The 17,564-nt window shown below is 39.4% G+C and overlaps 1 protein-coding gene across 1 annotated transcript in view; it reads right to left on the bottom strand.

Annotated features, from left to right (window-relative positions):
- DDX4 (DEAD-box helicase 4) overlaps positions 1 to 15,723 on the bottom strand; it is a 33,693-nt gene extending 17,970 nt beyond the window's left edge. Inside the window, exons 1-10 of the mRNA XM_067316438.1 lie at positions 15,655 to 15,723; positions 13,878 to 13,944; positions 9,087 to 9,161; positions 7,413 to 7,484; positions 5,161 to 5,247; positions 4,758 to 4,786; positions 2,540 to 2,629; positions 1,675 to 1,789; positions 1,563 to 1,601; positions 281 to 423 (exon numbers count right to left, since the gene is read on the bottom strand). Of these exons, the coding sequence (XP_067172539.1) occupies positions 281 to 423; positions 1,563 to 1,601; positions 1,675 to 1,789; positions 2,540 to 2,629; positions 4,758 to 4,786; positions 5,161 to 5,247; positions 7,413 to 7,484; positions 9,087 to 9,161; positions 13,878 to 13,944; positions 15,655 to 15,723 (786 nt within the window). The remainder of the gene's footprint in view (positions 1 to 280; positions 424 to 1,562; positions 1,602 to 1,674; positions 1,790 to 2,539; positions 2,630 to 4,757; positions 4,787 to 5,160; positions 5,248 to 7,412; positions 7,485 to 9,086; positions 9,162 to 13,877; positions 13,945 to 15,654) is intronic.
- Between the last annotated feature and the right edge of the window lie 1,841 nt (positions 15,724 to 17,564).

The following is a 17,564-nucleotide window of genomic DNA, read 5'->3' on the forward strand; positions in this document are numbered from 1 at the left end:
CTTTGGCACCCGTTTAAGATCTAAAATACATACTTTATACAATTTAAGTACCATATTTCCTGTCCATACAGTATTACTTTTTCTACGCCATTTCGTAGTTTGTAAATATCATTTGAGTTCAAATCTCTATTTTTCAGAAGGGTTGCATCTCCTTCCAACACAGTATTGTCCACAGGATTCAAAGTCTTTAATACTTTCATTAGCAGTGAACACTGGAATTCAGACATATCCCTGCAGAATCATACTTAACACAACCCCTGAGATTAACGAGTTTGCTAACCAGTATTGCTGGTGGAGGGTCAAGTCCTGATACTTCGACAATGTTTTGGTCATATTTGTCAAAATTAATTCCTGTCTGATAATGTGCAAAGATGGCTTCTTCATCATCAGGTGGAGGAGGGGGCACATAAGTCACTTTTGGACCTTAAGAAAACAAGCACGCAAGTTCATGAGCAGTATAAAAAAACAAGCAAAACAATTTTAAGTAAGGAGCTACTGAAGTTCAGTTCAGTTGAATGTCATTTAGACTTGCCTCCACTTCTAGAGAAGGAAGATGTCTCATAAATTAATTTTATTAAAATTTAGTTTTATAATACTAGCTCTAATACTCACTTGCAAGTATAAAGTCACTCTTGTAAAGCATTCTTGTCTCACATTTGCTCAAGGACCTTATTTTGAAGAGCTACTTATGGAAGTTAGGTTCTACCTTACAAACATGCAGAAAACAATTCTATTATAAAGGATCTTTACATTACAAGTTGTGCCTATTCAATAATTTTAAGCATTTATTAGTATACAAGGATATGATTACTGTTTTCATGACAGCGCATTTATGACCCTGTATACTTTTAAGATACTTCTCATGCTAAAAGTCTCAAAGTTTTAAAATGAATTATTTGATGTTTAAAGGTTAGCAACAGAAGCTGTTTCAGAGTGACTTCAAAATGAGGAGGGATCATGAATGACTTATTCACACAAGAGTTAGTTCACTATTTGTCCTTTTGCATTTCAATAGGAAGAGAAAGGCAAAATAAATCCAGAATCATTTACCAAAAAACACTCCAGGTAAGTAAGCATTCTAGACTGTCTCAAACAATATTTTCAATACATGCTAGAAAGTCATTACATATTTGAACCTGATCTCCTGTACATATGGGTCATTCTATCCTTTACTAGAGCTAAGTAAATACATCAAGCATATTTTCCAAAAATGGTATCTTAAATGGAACATCTGAGACTGAGAATCCACTGCTCCCTTAGCAGTTTGCTTTAATGACTAATCACTTAGATATGCACACTACTGCTAATTTAATTTCTTTCAAACAGTTGTGTCTCAACTAGATGAGCACTACCTTTAAAAAGAAACCGCCATCAACAGGAGATTTTTTTCAGGTATAAGGAATTCTATAGCCATCCATTCCAAAGAGTCACTCATCTTTATTTAGGTGAAAACAGCCACACTACTGCTCAGTGATTTAAAGGTCAGTGTTTAAACATATCAACAGTAATTGCTTGGCAACTAATGTTACACAAAAGTGTTTTAAGATGGTTGTATATCTTACCTGTATCACCACCTGCTTCACCAGCAGACTTCCAGGAACCTTAAACAAGAGAACATTCTTTGAGTTAAAAGGAAAGTAAAATTGCCATGTTACTTATAAAGAAGCTACTTACTTCTTCCAGAACCTAATTCTTCATCATGTCCTTTGTAACCTCCTGTTAAAGTAAGTGTTCCAAAATTAATTGCTTTTAGAGAAATGCTCATTTGATAGAAGTTCCACACAAGAACCTTAATGAAAAATGACTAGAAGCACTTAGAAAACTAAACAGTGGATCCCAATACAATCGCAGAATGAGTGGAAATATTTAAGGTCAGCAGTGAAAGCTTAGCTGTGGAAGGCCAGAAGGCAAAGGCCCAAAGTTTGTGTTTTAAAGGGCCAAAAGAAGATGCAAGAGCACAGAGCTTAGCAGGACCTGGCAGTAAAAATATGGAGGAATTAAATCCAGCATCTTGCTGATGACTGCACAGACTAGGTGCTGATCCTTATTTGATTCATAGTACAGAAGTCTATCATCAAAACAAATGCAGTCATCCCAGATATGAGATGACCACCCTAAGACAACTACATAAAATGAGTTTTAGCTTAAGACAAGAGAAGTGAGCCTTTCTAAACCAAGTGTATGCATGCCCAGAGAAGATGTAGTTGTCTACAGTCAGCCAAGACCAATCTTGAGCAAAAAAAGCATTTAATGTGAAACTAAAAACACAAAAATGTCAATTTTATAACCTTACTTTGTTAACTCTAAAGCAAGGGTTTTCTCCTAGAGCTGATCAACAAGAAATTCACACATGCTTATGGTTACAACATCTTAATTTTAAGAACCAGTCAACGTTTCCACAAAGTCAGGAGATGCTTGTTTTATGCTATCTATACAAGCAACTTCTAAATAACTAAAAAGCCATAAAAGTCACTATCATCAAGGTAACTAAGAGTGAGGTGAGTCAGGAAAAGTCAGGAAAATAAGATCATCCTGTTACTTCAATAGTCACACATTTTGTAAAATCCACTCCCATGAAGATTCTGACCTTGGCATCCAAACATTCTGCTTCTGTAGCTTTCACTATCACCTGAAAAAACAAACACATTTATTCTTAAGAATTGCAGTAGCTCCTCAAAATCAGATGTAAGAATTTTATTAATAAAACTGAACTATTACGCAGCAGCATTTCCAGAATCCCTTTTCAATCCTTAATCTTATAATGGTTAATGCTTTTTCTATTTTATGTATCACTGCTAGCCTCTAGCTACTCTATGCAGAAAGTTGCATTGCTGATTTCAAAGGGTAGGAGCCATTAATATGAAGACTCTGCAACAGAAAGGAAGCTAGAATTATAAACAAGGAATGTGAGACCGAATGAAGAAGGAGGACAGGAACAGCTGGACATAGGTTCTCCTCTCAAATGTTCAGCTCAGATCATTCATAAAATCATACTGTGAGACACTGACAATCTGAGACTGGTATCACAGAAGTACAGAGATCCTGCAACACCTCCTTTCCCCTCCCACATCTGCATTCCTCCTAAATGCACCAACGCCAGCATAAAAAAAAGGAATAGGATCAGGGCAGCTTACTAAACTGATTGTTCATTCTCATCAAGATTAATTGTTGACTTTGACAGATAACTGACTTGTACAGATAACTGTACAAACGTTAGTTCCAAAGAGGTAGCCAGTACAGTAACTTGGACCATGAACGCCCTATTCAGCAGTGATAGTCTTAACCAACTTTGTGAAACCACAGTTTCATTAAGATGGTGACAGATAATCAAAACAAGGATGCAACACAGTGTATGCAATCACATTAATAGACTTATTTTTCCATCAAAAGATGGAATGTGCCTACACAGTATCTCTAACATGCAAAAAGCAATTGTTTTAAGAAAAGCCAGGACTACCCTACCTTCATTAATCATACAATTTCTATTAGAAGGGCTTGACCACTATTCAGAGAAGAAGGGCAAGGAGACAGAACAGCCTACCAGAGCTTGTTCTGCTGCCCAACTATGGCACACAGCTGTTGAAATTGCAAGTGCTGAGCACAGCACATCAGAGCTCCCTTTGTTAGATCCAGAGTCATCCCCTGCCTTACTATAAAGGGACGCATTTCCCATGCAGCAAACTACTCTCAGGAAGAATTATCTTCCCACATGTCAGTCTCTCTACAGTCTAGACTAACTACTGCCTACAAAAATCCCTAATGTTCATTAAGTACTAATACTACACATTAATGGTGAAAAAAGAAAGAATGGCTACACTATACTAAGGACGCAGTACATCCGAGTGAATATTAGCATGATGCCTCTATAAACACTTGAGTTTCTAAAAACCATGATTTGAACTAAACTTAATCTGAAAAAAAAATAATTTCAACTAAATCACATACAGGGAAACCAAACGTCCTTAGGATATTAAAGAACAATGCTGAAAACAGATGCTAATCACTGCATATTTCTACAGTGAAAAATTCTTTTACAGACATCACACAATGTTCTTAGAGAGCATCAGTCATGCACTACCCATTGTGCTAGTTTAATGCTATTTCTAGTCTGAACTATGAGACTCGGAGCAATGGATATTATGCATTAAGTAGCACTAAGTATGATATACTTAGGTATAACTTGCAACTTACGGTTGCAAGTTACAGTAGCATCAATGGCAAAGGAAGATAGGATTTTGAGGGAAAACTCCTTTACAGACAGCAAAAAGTCATTAGAACAAAGTCATCAGGAAGACCTGGCCTCAAGCAACAAACCTTACATGTTGTCAGTCTGGACAGATCTAAAATATGGCTTTCCCTTGGCTCTGTGTGGGTGGGTGGGGGGGGGGGGGAAGGGCATGGCAAGGGGGGATCTAGAATGGCAACTTTTTGAAGCAAATTTTTATGAACTTGCTCACTTTTACTGTCTAGCACCTCCACTTCATTGTTCATGGACTGGCCCAGAAACAGTAGGACCAAGAATAACTACAAAAGACAACAGCTTTGAAAATCCAATTATCAAAATCTATCCAAGTTATAAAAATGCTTGGTGAGCGCATGCAAGCAAAATACTAACATTTGCAGTAGGCTGCTTAATTCAGACAAGGAGAACAATCAAGCTAATCGCATTTAGTGAAACTAAGTGTAAAGATAGTATGTTGCAACAAATGAACAATGAGGAAATCGGAAAGGTTCACTACCCTAACAAAACATCTCACCTGCAGGCCCTCCAAGTGCTCCTCTCTCCCTAGAGGCAAGAAAACTGCTAGGTTGAGGTTTGTCTCTAATACCTGTAAGTAACATACAGTGTAATGGGTATTGTGTCTAAAATTGTGTATAAAATAATATTATGAAGTACTATGCTTAAAACTAGTACTATTTATTCCCAATAAACCTTACAATGCAACAGCCGCAAGAGGTTCTTTAAAAATCCTACGCATGCAGTATTATTCCCAGTGACAGTATTTGGCAAAGCAGCAGTCTACATTCCATAACATAGCTACAAAACAAGAGCTATTTCGCAGTTTTCACCTTCATAATTCTAGTTCTCAAAGAGCAACCAATCTGAAAAGATCAAGTGTATGCTTCCTCACAAAACAGTCCATGTAAATAAATACTTACTATGACTTTGTCCAAAGCTTCCAGAAACTCCTCTAAAACCTCCTTTTCGTGTACTGGGACCTTCTATGCTGTTCCTTTCTTGAAAACCTGTAGTACAGTGTAACACAACACCTTAGTTTGTCTAACTTTGCCAGACAATTCAAGTGCCTTTTATCTGATGACTATTCTTCTCAATCCTAATTTTATGAATTAGGATAAAAAGTGATAAGTCAAGCAATTGAGTCAACCAGGATAACAAGTGGTTAAGTCAAGACTAAGTGATTTGCCTAAACATACTGCCAAAGGAATATGAAGAGAAGGAAAGTCTATCCCACCCCACAGTACTGCTTCTTGCAAGAAGTAGATCAAGCATTAAGTCTTGAAGTATTTGAGTTTACACATGCAAGTGTTTAACAGAGAGCTCCTCACTTACAGGTCTTCAGTTTTGATGCAGGTCAGTTCAGTCCTCTGGTTCAGCCACAGGACAACTAACAGCATTTGTACCTTCTTGGTTTTAGTAACCAGTTACCATAGCGAGGTAATATTCTATCTACTGCCTGCTATATAGCCAGGATTGACAAGTCTTAACACCCTACATAATAGTCTTCTGTTTCTCTTTTCATTCTCCTATGAACACAGCCCTTAAGTCTAACAACACAGAAATCCCTACCTTGTAGACAGAACGTAATTTTAACTTCTGCAAAGCCAGGAACAAGTTCCTTATACAGTTCTTGGAGTTATCCTAGACTGTGTCCTAACAAAGCCCAGTACACTCCAAGCCAATAAAAAATTTAAGATCTGCAAAAGAACATTTAATCATCCAGTTCTGAAGAATCTAAATATCCGCTTTCTCAAGTATCTTTTGCCTTTCTGATTTATCCATGTTTAATATATTACTCAAAATCATTTCTTTAGTTGTTTGAAACAACATGCCAAAGTATTCAATGTATTTTCATGTCTACCCTCTTCTTTAGTTGCCCTTCTGATGCGGAGGGAGAGGAAGAAGACAGACACATTCATAAACAAGCTATTTCTCATTTAAGAGACAGGACAGTTTTAGGTTTTGTCACAAGTTCTGAGCAGGCCACTTCTATTGTCATTTACTCCTTAGCCTTTATTCTTCTATTAAACATCTTTTCTATTATCTTATAATGACAAAGAGCATCTTCTGCTAAATGTGGCCACAAGGTTCTACCACAGGTACCTATTTCCTTCTCCCCCAATTCTTGGTACATACATATGTAAATACAGCCACTGCCATTTGAGTTCTTCCAAATGCAAAATAAATAAATAGATAAAAATCACATCTTAAAGACTCACATGCAAAAGGCAGGCTGGATGTAAACATTCACAGATATTACATACCTTAAAAACAGGTTGTAGGTTACTTAACAGTTGCTTAAGACAGTGTACAGCAGAACTGTTAGGCATTATCCATCGTCACTGGCAAAGTGTTACTGTCTGCTTAGTCAACTAAACTTAGCATTCACCTACCAAAGGGTACATCAGTCCTAGACATGGAGAAATAGTGTAGAGTTTTCTGAAGGAGTACACACGACTCTTAAGTGATTGCACAGATGTCCTGAACAGAGATGCTGTGCAATGCTGTTCTGCAAAACATGCCAAACCAGGATTAGGGCTTGCCTTCCTTGTTTCTTAAGCAATCCCACTTACAGCCAGAAAGTTATTTGGACAGATGTTACATGATAATAGTTTCCACCACAAGATGCACTTCTGATGGTATCTGGTGGGAGCATATGGGCTAGTATGAACAAAGTGGCAATTACCAGTTTCTTGAATATGCATCACATATGAGAGGGCCACTCTCCATTATAAGCTGGAAGCAGGATATGGGTTAAATATCACTTTATGGACACTAAAGAGAAAGCTTTCAGGCCTTGCACAAAAGAGCACTGGTATACTTTCTCATACAGGGTATACATGAGTACTAATATTCAGCTGCCTTTTGTACTATATTATTACTCAAAGAAATCAGAAAAATATCTCCCTCCAAGGAAAATGAAATCATAAGCAGAGGTCAACAAAATGTATTGATTTTAAATGTAGAGCCCTGCCTTCATGGCAAATATAGAGGGGTATTGTATTTTGTGCAGTCCTAACTAAGGGGTTTTACTGAATGACTAAATTATGCAGAAGTACGGATTGGTATTTGTCTCAAAGTCATGAACACTAATTTGGCTCTGATACAAAACTGAATACCTGAATAGCAAATACAAATAGTCACTAGAATTAAAGACACTCCACAAAGTTACCTCTGTTTCCAAAACTCCTTCCACTACCAAATCTCACTGGCTGATCCTCTCTGTTCAGAGATTCATTAGTATCTACAGTTAGGGGGAGAAAAAAGAAGAAAAAAATCAACTTCACAACTATCTTTTGTAGCAGTTTATTATTTAAATCAACATAGAATTACAGAATCATTCAGGTTGGTGGGGACCTCAGGAGGTCTCTGATCCGACCTCCCACTCATAGCAGAGTCAACACAAAACTCAGACAAGGCTGCTCATGGCTTTGTGCAGTCATGTCTTGAAAACCTCCAAGGATGCAGGCCACAGCCTCTCCAAGCACCTGTTCCACCACTGGACTGTCCCTCTGGGGAAAAAAGGCCTCCCTTATATCCAGTCTGAACCTCTCTTTTTTTTAACTTGCACCTGTTTCTCTCATTCACCTGTTTTAAACCTCAGTAAAGAGCCTGGCTCCATATTCTTGATAATCCCATTTGTACAGGAAGGCTGCTCTGAGGTCCCCCTGACTTCTCTTCTCTATGCTGAACAAGCCCTGCTCCCTCAGTCTCACAAGGCAAGTGCCCCAGCCCCATGAGCATACTGGTGGCCCTCTGCTGAACTTGATCCAGGTTGGCAAAGTCTTTTTTTCTATTGGGGGCCCAAAACTGGGCACAGTATTCTATGTGGTCTAACAAGTAGCAATTAGAGAAGGACAACCATTTCCCTTGATCTGTTAACACAGCCCAGCATGCTGCTAACATTCGCTGTTGCCAGGGCACACTGTTGCCTCATGCTTAAGCCTACTGTCGATCAGCCCCCCTTCCCCACATTGTGCCCTCTCATCCCTCAAGTCCTTTTCAGACAGTAGAGCTACTTTGCATCCAGCCAGTGTTCACAGAAGGCAATTTACACAAGGTAAATCCATGCTAGGTATTCCCAGCCATCATCTTTTACATGCCCAGAAATACCGGTCTCTGGAATTACAGTAAGCTATAATAATTTACTTCACCTTCTATTTAGTGGTTATATTAACGTACTAGTGATATGTCCACTAACTATTCTTTTAAGAAAAAAATATGTATAAAAATATAGAAGGGAAAGGGAACAACAAGAGGAAGAGATGCATACATATTCAAAGGCTGAATTGTGTACATTCTCCAGTCAGTACCAGTTTAGCTTACTAAATACACAACCAACTTAAGACCATGGAAGAGAGAAGTAGTATGTGATCACGCCAGTTACAATTAAAGCATACTTGAAATTACAAATCAGAACATCTTCAAAGGATAGTAAGAAGGAAGAAGAAGGAAGAAGAAACTACATTTACTCCACTGAAAGTTCAGCTAAATGCATACATTACAGAACAGAATGGAACTTCTACTAGCAGCCTGACCAAGGTCAACATATTACATTGGAAAGTGAAGACCATGAAATCAGTTATTTGAAAACAAGCACATGGTGTAACAAGTTGTCCATTCACAAAAGAAAGAAAATGAATTAAACAAGATAGCTTAGAACAGGTATAACTACTGTTTTCCGTAAGAAATAGCACCACTCAAGCAACAGTACTAACACAGTATTATTGAAATTTTCAGAATATATTTGGGTACCAGTAGCATGGTTCTCCATCCTAAATGTTTAGTCCAAAACAGAAGACTTAATTGTTCCCCAAAACCACAAGCATTAACTATAAAATCCTACCTTTACTTCTAAAACATCCTCCAACTCTGAAGTCATCCTGCATACGCTTACTTTTGTTAGGTCCTTCACCAGCACCTGGAAAAGAATAACAATTAGATTACTCAGGCTTTCGATACTGCCACCCATAACATCCTCACAGACAAACTGTTAAGTACAGACTACACAAGTGGACAGTGATGTTGGCTGAAAACAGGCCTAACTGGTGCACTCGAAGTGTTGTGATGAGCAGCACAAAAAGTCCAGTTGGACACCAGTCAACAGTGGAGTACCCCAGGGGTCAATACTTGGGCAAGGACTGTTCAACATCTTCACTAGTGACCTGGATGATGAGACACAGTGCACCCTCAAAGTTTGCAGATGATACAAAACTGGGAGGAATTGTGCTGCCATTAAGAGGGACCTTGACAGGCTGGAGAAAGGGGCAGGAAAAAAAACTCATTTAGTTCAACAAGGGGAAATGCACAGTCCTGTACTTGGGGAGGAATAACCCCATGCACCAGTACAGGCTGGGGGTCAACCTGCTGGAGAGCAGCTCTGCAGAGAAGCACCTGGGGGCTGTGGTGGACAAGTTGACCATAAGCCAGCAATGTGCCCTTGAGGCAAAGAAAACCAACAGCATCCTAGGCTGCATCAGGAAGAGCATTGCCAGCAGGTCAGGAGAGATGATTCTTCTCCTCTACTCAATGCCTGCCTGACCACATCTGTAGTGCTGTGTCCAATTCTAGGTTCTCCAGTACAAGAGACATGGACGTACTGGAGTGAGTCCAGCAAAGGGCTGCAATGATGATTAAGGGATTGGAGCACGTCATACAGGGAGAGGCTGAAAGAGCTGGGATTGTTTAGCCTGGGGAAGAGAAGGCTTGAGGGGAATCAATGTGCATTAATAGTTGATCGAGGAAGTAAAGACAACAAAAATCAGATTCTTCGCAGTGAAGATGCAAGAGACAGTGGGCACAAACTGAAAGACAGGAAATTCCATTTAAACATAAGGAAAAATCTTTTTTACTCTATGGTGATTAAATAGCAGACAGGTTGCCCAGATAGGTTGTTGAGTCTCCATGTCTGGAGATATTCAAAATGCAACTGGACATGGCCCTGAGTATCCTGTTCTAGGTGACCCTGTTTTGAGCAGGGGTTTGGACCAGGTGATCTCCATAGGTCCCCATCAACCTGAATTATTCTGTAATAATACTGAAGTTCCCTATTCTACAATACCAATCTCAGAATTAGCTTACATGAGCAACCATTATAAGATATCAAATCTGGAATCAAGAATCTACAGATTCTACAGAAATAAATCTACAGGTTTTTAGATAGATCTGCAAGTATATGGCAGATTAAGGAAATGGACTTATTGTTTTCCATCCAAGGTAAGCTAATTTAACATAACAATGAATCTACCCCTGAAAAAAGCACTAGTACACATTCTTCAACCAAACACATTAGTTAATGAAGAGGCCACCTGTATACAAGAGCTTGTCATAATGGGAGAGAGACTAAGACAACATGCTTGCAACATTACCAAGTTACTCTATGAGGAAACCTTGCTGCTACAGCACTAAGTGTTAAACTGCTACTTTAGTAGTCTGAACAGTGTTCAGAATTCATGTTAATATGAATATTTAAGTGGGTAGTTTGTGATAATGCTGGTATGCAAGATTCCTTTACAGAACATTCTGATACTCATGTTTGTATCTAACAAGTAAGCAAGAATCTCATAAATTCATTAAATTGATATTTTAAGGTTTTATGAGATGACAGATTGGCTTCCCATTGACCAAGTCTATTTGCCTTTAAAGGGGTAAAGACTCTTCCCATTGTTTCCATTCCTAAACAATTCTTATTCCAGGACTCCCCTTCCATTTGAGACTTCCGTACCTTGAGCACACCTAGTTAATTCAACATTCAGAGTTTTGGAAAGCACATCAGTTGTCAAAGTACTTCATCAGTAACACATCTGCTTTTAGAAGTTCCTGTGCCTTGTCTGAGTTTTCTATCTCTACTTATGAAAGAGGCTAGACAAAAACACAGCTTTACAGTCAGCTAAAAGAACTGATAATCATTCTAATTGTCTTTAGTGAAGTCTGATATACTTAGCACATTCACCAAATCAACTGAAGACCACACTGCATTGTTACTTTCCAGACAGCCTACTAAGGCTGACAGAAGTAACTGTAAAAACAGCATGTTGCTGTAGTTATCTTTCATTTGTTGTATCCGCTTATACAGGTTCTCAGCTTGCCATCCTGTATAGATATAACCGCTCTTCCTAGAGAGTCCAGAGGAAGTACCAAAAGCTAAAGGTTAATTTACCACTATATCATTTATCACTCTAAATTTACCAATTTTCAAGCAAATATTAAGAATATTAGAACAAAGCCTTGTTTTTAGTCCACTGAAGTTAAAATCTAGCATTGCATCAGCATACTTCGAACAATAGCCATTAGATCTGCTTTGTTCATTATGCACATTCCCTGCATTTTTTTTCTACTGTAACTGGGATTTAAAATCCTGATTTCTTCCACTCCAGAGACATCCACCTCCAAATCCTGTATATCCTAAATAAATAGCATTTCAGCATGGTGTTTATTATTTTTTAAAGTATCAAAGGAGCATGAAAGAAAGGTCCTTCAGAACTGAAAATTCAGAATCAGCTTGTAAACAAAGGTTTGCTTTCATGTGGAAGCAATACGAAGAATAGAGTGATTTAAGTCAAAATAAAGCTTTATAAAACACTAGTTGCAAGTATGCTGTTATTATTTTTAGCTTATGCTCATTATGACTCACAGTAGGGAGCACTGCTATTAGGCAGTGTTTCAAGGAAAAAGAAAAATGTAAGGTGACCCTGCATACCCTAACTCTACTCATGGTACTTTGTGTCAAACACACAAATTATACAATTAACAATATAGTTATACACTAAGCATAGTCTAGAAGTGCATTCCAGATAAGAGCAGCCTGTAAGGGCTTGATTTAATTAAAAACAAACAAACAAAAAACCCCTGTGCTTCATTCAACTGAAGCACAATTTCTTTATTACAAGTTGGTTTTCCAAAGGAAAATACAGGAAAAGCCCATCTAGCCTTTTCTGAAAAAAGGACAACTTTTTCCATAGTAGCACAGCAGGAAGAATCCCTAATACTGGTACAGATTTTTAAATGAGGTCAAGACTAAATGCACAGACTTATCAATTCAGAGCCTCACCTTTGGACTTCCCAAACAGCTTTAGTTCTTCAAGTTAAAACTGCAAATGAGTAAGTAACCTCAATATTATTAAGTTTGAAAACACACAGATTCCTATCAACTAGAAAGAACCTGAAAGATTTAGTTAGGCCAAAACAGAGCCTTTGAAACTGCTCACGCTGATCTAACATGACAAGATGTGCCTAGCTCCAAAAAGAAACAAGTTGTTAATGCTGACAGTGAAAACAAGCTCTTCAGTGACAGAAGTCCTCCCCATGAGTTCAGTGCAATATGCAAAAATCACAACTTTATTTTGTAATATGTAATGGAAGAACCTTTGAACAGGCAGAGTTGACAGCTAATCAGAAAGTCACAGGAGCACATCCAGAACAAACAGTATACAACAAAGCTCTTAGACTCACTTCCAGCTAATGGTATAACAGACAAGTTCACTTAAAGAGCGCTGCCTTCCCTATTTATTCTGCGTCAAATCATTACTGAAGTTAGTCACCCGGATTCCTGATAAAACACTCTGCTGTTCTAGGACGAAAGCAAAGCCTGCCCTCTGAGTTCTGCTTCCCATATCTGCTAGTCCAAATTCAGAGGAGTTCAAACAGCGCAAGTGGTATCTTGTTCCTGTCCTTCTTAATCTCCCAGCATCTTGGGGGTGAGGAAATGGAGAAAGATTATGACAGCCTTTCACCTACAGACTGAAAGGCAGGAGAGTGATATATTGGTAACATACTGCCCTGTTCTGACCGCTCATGAACATACTAATCTCAGACTTCTGCTAAACACAACATGTTAAAATAAAGTTTAGGTTGTTCTTTCATAGTTGGGTCAATTAAATTATGTAAGCTCCAAGATGCAATTTTACTGAAGTTAAATATCCTCAAGTCACCTAAACAAAGACCATTTTTAAGAACATAGACCACAGTGAGAACTTCCTAATCTCCCTATCACACACAAACTATGCCAGTTCTAAGCAAAACCCATTTCCTGAACTGACTATTGTACGGCAACATAAAGCAATGTCTAGGGCAAATCACCTCCAGTGGCAACACTAACTTGACATATTTAAACTAAAACTTCAGTTCAAGGTTATAAAGGCATTGTCTTCATTAAACCAAGACTGCTTTAAGGAAAATTCATACCTAGTATCAGTGTCTTGTTTTGTGAGTTTTTTTAAAATGCTGATGTAAGTTTCTGTTCAACAACTTCATCTGAACTTTTCTTATTGTCAACACAACTCTTAGACATGACCCTGCTAGAACTGCTCAACTCCACATATAATATTTATTCATTTTCAATATTCATGTTTAGCACAGGCAGTTGTAAAAATGCTTATGAATTTGACACCGACTTTCACTAAAAGTTGTATTGAGTAAAGTTTTCCAGAACATAAAGCTGCAATAAACAAAGACTTATAAGGGTCAAAAGTAAAGTCTCACTGTATTACCCGTAAGATTTGATGCTGCATACTGCATGGGGACACATGGAAAAAAAAAAACAGAATATGATAATATTGCAGCTTTCCTTGATCTCCTAAACCATTCAAGTGATCAGCTCCCCAAGTACATGGATAAAAATCAAATGTCTTACACATACCTAATGAGCTTATACTTTGACTGCAGTCAGACAAGAGGCCATCTGCTCTGCCAGAGAAGCCCATTTCCTACAACAGGAAAAAAGGTACGATATCATGTTAGCTCCAGACTAAGCAAAATACACCCATACAGGTACAGCTGCTAAGGCTTTCACTTGACAGAAACTGTTGCCTTCTGCACTTTCTGAAGTGCATGGTCTTTCCAACACTTTTGTTCACTGTCACTGTTACTATAAATATATGCTGTTCACCTCTTCATGTCACCACAAGCACAATATGCACAGCTGACACACATGGAGTTAGATAAATTATCTTGCCTCCATAAATCTGTGATAGAAGGTATCAACACTGTTAGCTTGCTAAAAAACATTTTAAACCTTGAATGTAGGAAATATTTATTACCCAAAACAGCACTAGAACATTTCAAAGTAATTCTTTTCCAGTATTTGTTTGGAAAGCTTTCAGACTTTTAGCATTGTGAATAAACACTGTTTTTCATGTTTCATAACCACACCTTCAGGGTTTTACTACAGGATATTTACATATGAAATCTTAAATGGATGTGAATGACTGATATCTGCCTCTTATTTATTCAAGGTTTCAGAAACTCCATTTGAAAGAGTTCAGAACAGCACATTTTACTCTTATGGTCAATTTTATCTCCAGTGAAGACTATGTTTTACTTTCTCTTGTTTAATGCAAGCCAGACATGTACTAAGTGGCTCTAACACTAAGAAGCTAGATCACTAGCTGACTGTAGAACATCACAAAACTATAAATACTTTTACTCCAAGATTGTGCTTTTTCAGACTTCACTACAGCTTTGCAAGTTCTCTTGAAGTGGCTATTAACCATTACAAGAAATTAAACTCAAACTGAGAAAACTACTATTCTGAAACTGCATGCAACAATTTATTTTTCACAACCTTACTTCTAGTCTCGTACATATATTTGGATACATCATTTGCCTCTCCTCACCCTTCCTGTTCCTCATGGCTGGATTTTAAGTGTGCCCACTAAAGCCAATGCTAGCTAATAAATATTCAGTATAAAGCCTCATAAAATTTATTGCAATTTCTTCTATGATACTGATATTTAGTCACTGAGACTAGAAGCAGCAAAATATTTATCTTTAGCAGTATCACTTCTCATTCCTGTATTTTATCTTTTATTTCCTATTGAAGCATTTAGCTGCTATGCAAAAATAGAAAGCTTGAATAGGAAGAATTTGCACACAAGACTTAAGAGATTAAAACTAGACCTGACAGCAGGTACCTAAAGTCCTCTTTGTTCTGCAAGAGCTCCAGAATCGAATTTTAAGAAATCTTACCTGTTGTCAGACTCTAGAGACCCTTAAGCTGCATACACGGGAATCTACAGCAGACTAATTTCTGTGAGTACCCTTTTCCAGTTTCAGTCTAAGTGAGTTGAATTCACAAACATTTTAGTAGTCCATCTCACTTAGTGGGGCAGGAGAAGGAAAAAAGAAGAAAAGAAAAGAAAAAGCAAAGTAGAGACAAATTACAGAAGCAACAGCAGATCTGCAGGAAAGCAACAATTCCACCCATCCCTCTATCTATGATAGCTTTTGATCTCTGACCAGACTCTTAGAGCCTCCAGGGACAGGAGACACTGCAGCATTTGGGAGACTGCAGTTACCACTCTTTGTCAAGGAAGGACTTTGTTTTCCCAACACAGCGCAGGGCAGGAGAGGAGAGGAGAGGAGGCCGGCCACGTGCCGCAGCCCAACGACCACCCGCGCGCCCGCCCCCTCCTTACCAGCTCCTCGAAGGGAAGGACAGGTGTCCCGCTGCCGCCGATCTCCGCGTCCCAGTCCTCCTGGCTCATGCTGCCGCTCCCGAGCCTGCCCGCAGGAGAGGGGACGCGTTACCGACGCACCTATCCGCAACGGCTCGAGTGCGCGCGTGCGCCCGCCGGGCCCACCACGCGCCCACCTCACCCCCACCCGCTCACAAACCTCCACCGCGAGGGAAGAAGGAAGGGAGAGAGGCCGCCTGCCCGGTGAGAGAAGCGCGCAGCCCCACACCCACCTCCCCCCCGCAGCTCCGCGCGAAGAACAATGGCGCCCCTCAACACGGCGCCTAATGACCCTACCGCCACGTGCTGCGGCGGACCCGCCCCGCGTCACGCGCTTCGCCCGCCAGCCAATAAGGTTGCGCTCCGCCAGCGCGGCGCATGCGCTGGTGGCGGCGCGCGCTGGGCGGCGGTAAAACGTGTGGCCGTTGCAGCAATTGCGCTGTAGGCGCGTTCCTACGCGTGCGGGGTGGGGCTCGTGTAGCAGCGGCCGGCTAGCCAGCCAGCCGGCGGGCCGGCGGGCCGGCGGGCCGGGCTCCTTGCTCTAGTGACTTGTTCTGTACGTGCGAAAAGGAGGGAAGCGGTACACGAAGTCTTTCGCTGTGGTGCGTATCGCTGTGTGGAGAGGCTGTTGGCTTCGGGGGAGGTGAGGTGCCTGTGGCAAGAAAAGAGAGCTCAGGAAAACATAGTGTTTCAGTAGGTTACTTTTCCTAGTATTTAGGTGTTCGTGTACTTTGATTCCCCTGCTTGATTCTCTGAGTTTCTGTGGTTATCTGCATGTGTTACTATTAAAATGTGGTTTATTTTACAAACATCTGCTAAAATCAATGAAATCAGAGCTGCTTGACAGAGCTGTAACTAAGATATTGGTTGCTGTATTGCAAAAAAAGTTTTAAACAGTAGTACTTAAGCATAACAGACAACTTTATAAGATCATTAAAGTGCCCCTTTGTAAAAACAAATTTGTTTAATTGCATTAAACAGACACCATATTAAAAAAAAAAAAATTAAAAGCCACTCTTTCCAATTTTTTTCCTTTTTTAACCAGGCTTAAGTAGAAAAAAAGGAAGAGGCTAAATTCCTGGAACAAAAGTTTTATTTGTATTAAGTACTGGAGTTCATAAATAGGACTCTTTACTTGTACAGCTCATCTTCTAAAAATCTTGGCAGGTACACTAATGCTTTGCCTTGTGTTTCTGAGCTGCCTGCAATATACATCTTCACTGTGTCTTTGTTATGCTATGGAGTAATATGGCAATGTTTGTATTCTGGAAAAGCTTAAAGGCAGTGCATATTGTCCCACTAATAAGGTAAATCTTCATTTACCTGCTCCACTCTGTTCAACATACTTTCCTGAAGTTAGGAGAACTCTTCTGAAAAGCTGTGTGCCTGTCTGAGAACTTCTCTGCTGCTGTGGAGAAGGTAAGCATCTCTGTCACTTTTTAGTGAGCATCTGAATGTCTAATGAGGACTCTGGACAACAGTAAAGCAAATTCTTGCAGCCTATGGGGGTTGTTGAAGAGTGGTCTATGAAGTAAAACTGGTGACTTTTACCTTATTTGTTGTCAGTTAAAGTCTACCCTTTCTTGATGCTTCTCTTTTGGAAACATCAGGACAGTACCCAAGTTGCGTTGAACCTAGAATAAAAAGCATCTGTGAAAGTTAAGAACCAGCTTTTCTACCTCAGAGTTTACTTAAAGCTGTTTCACCAGAACATGCACATGAGGCTGTTCTTACTGCAGATATCAAAGCTAACCACTTTGAGCTACCAGCAGTCAATAAGTAATCATGCAGCAAGATACACTGTGTCCAAGGATGAAGAACTCAGTGCTAGCATCTCTGTGGGAAGTGTATAAAGCAATTTGTGAGTTCCT

This window comes from Apteryx mantelli, chromosome Z (assembly GCF_036417845.1).
Source record: "Apteryx mantelli isolate bAptMan1 chromosome Z, bAptMan1.hap1, whole genome shotgun sequence".
Classification (NCBI taxonomy): Eukaryota; Metazoa; Chordata; class Aves; order Apterygiformes; family Apterygidae; genus Apteryx; species Apteryx mantelli.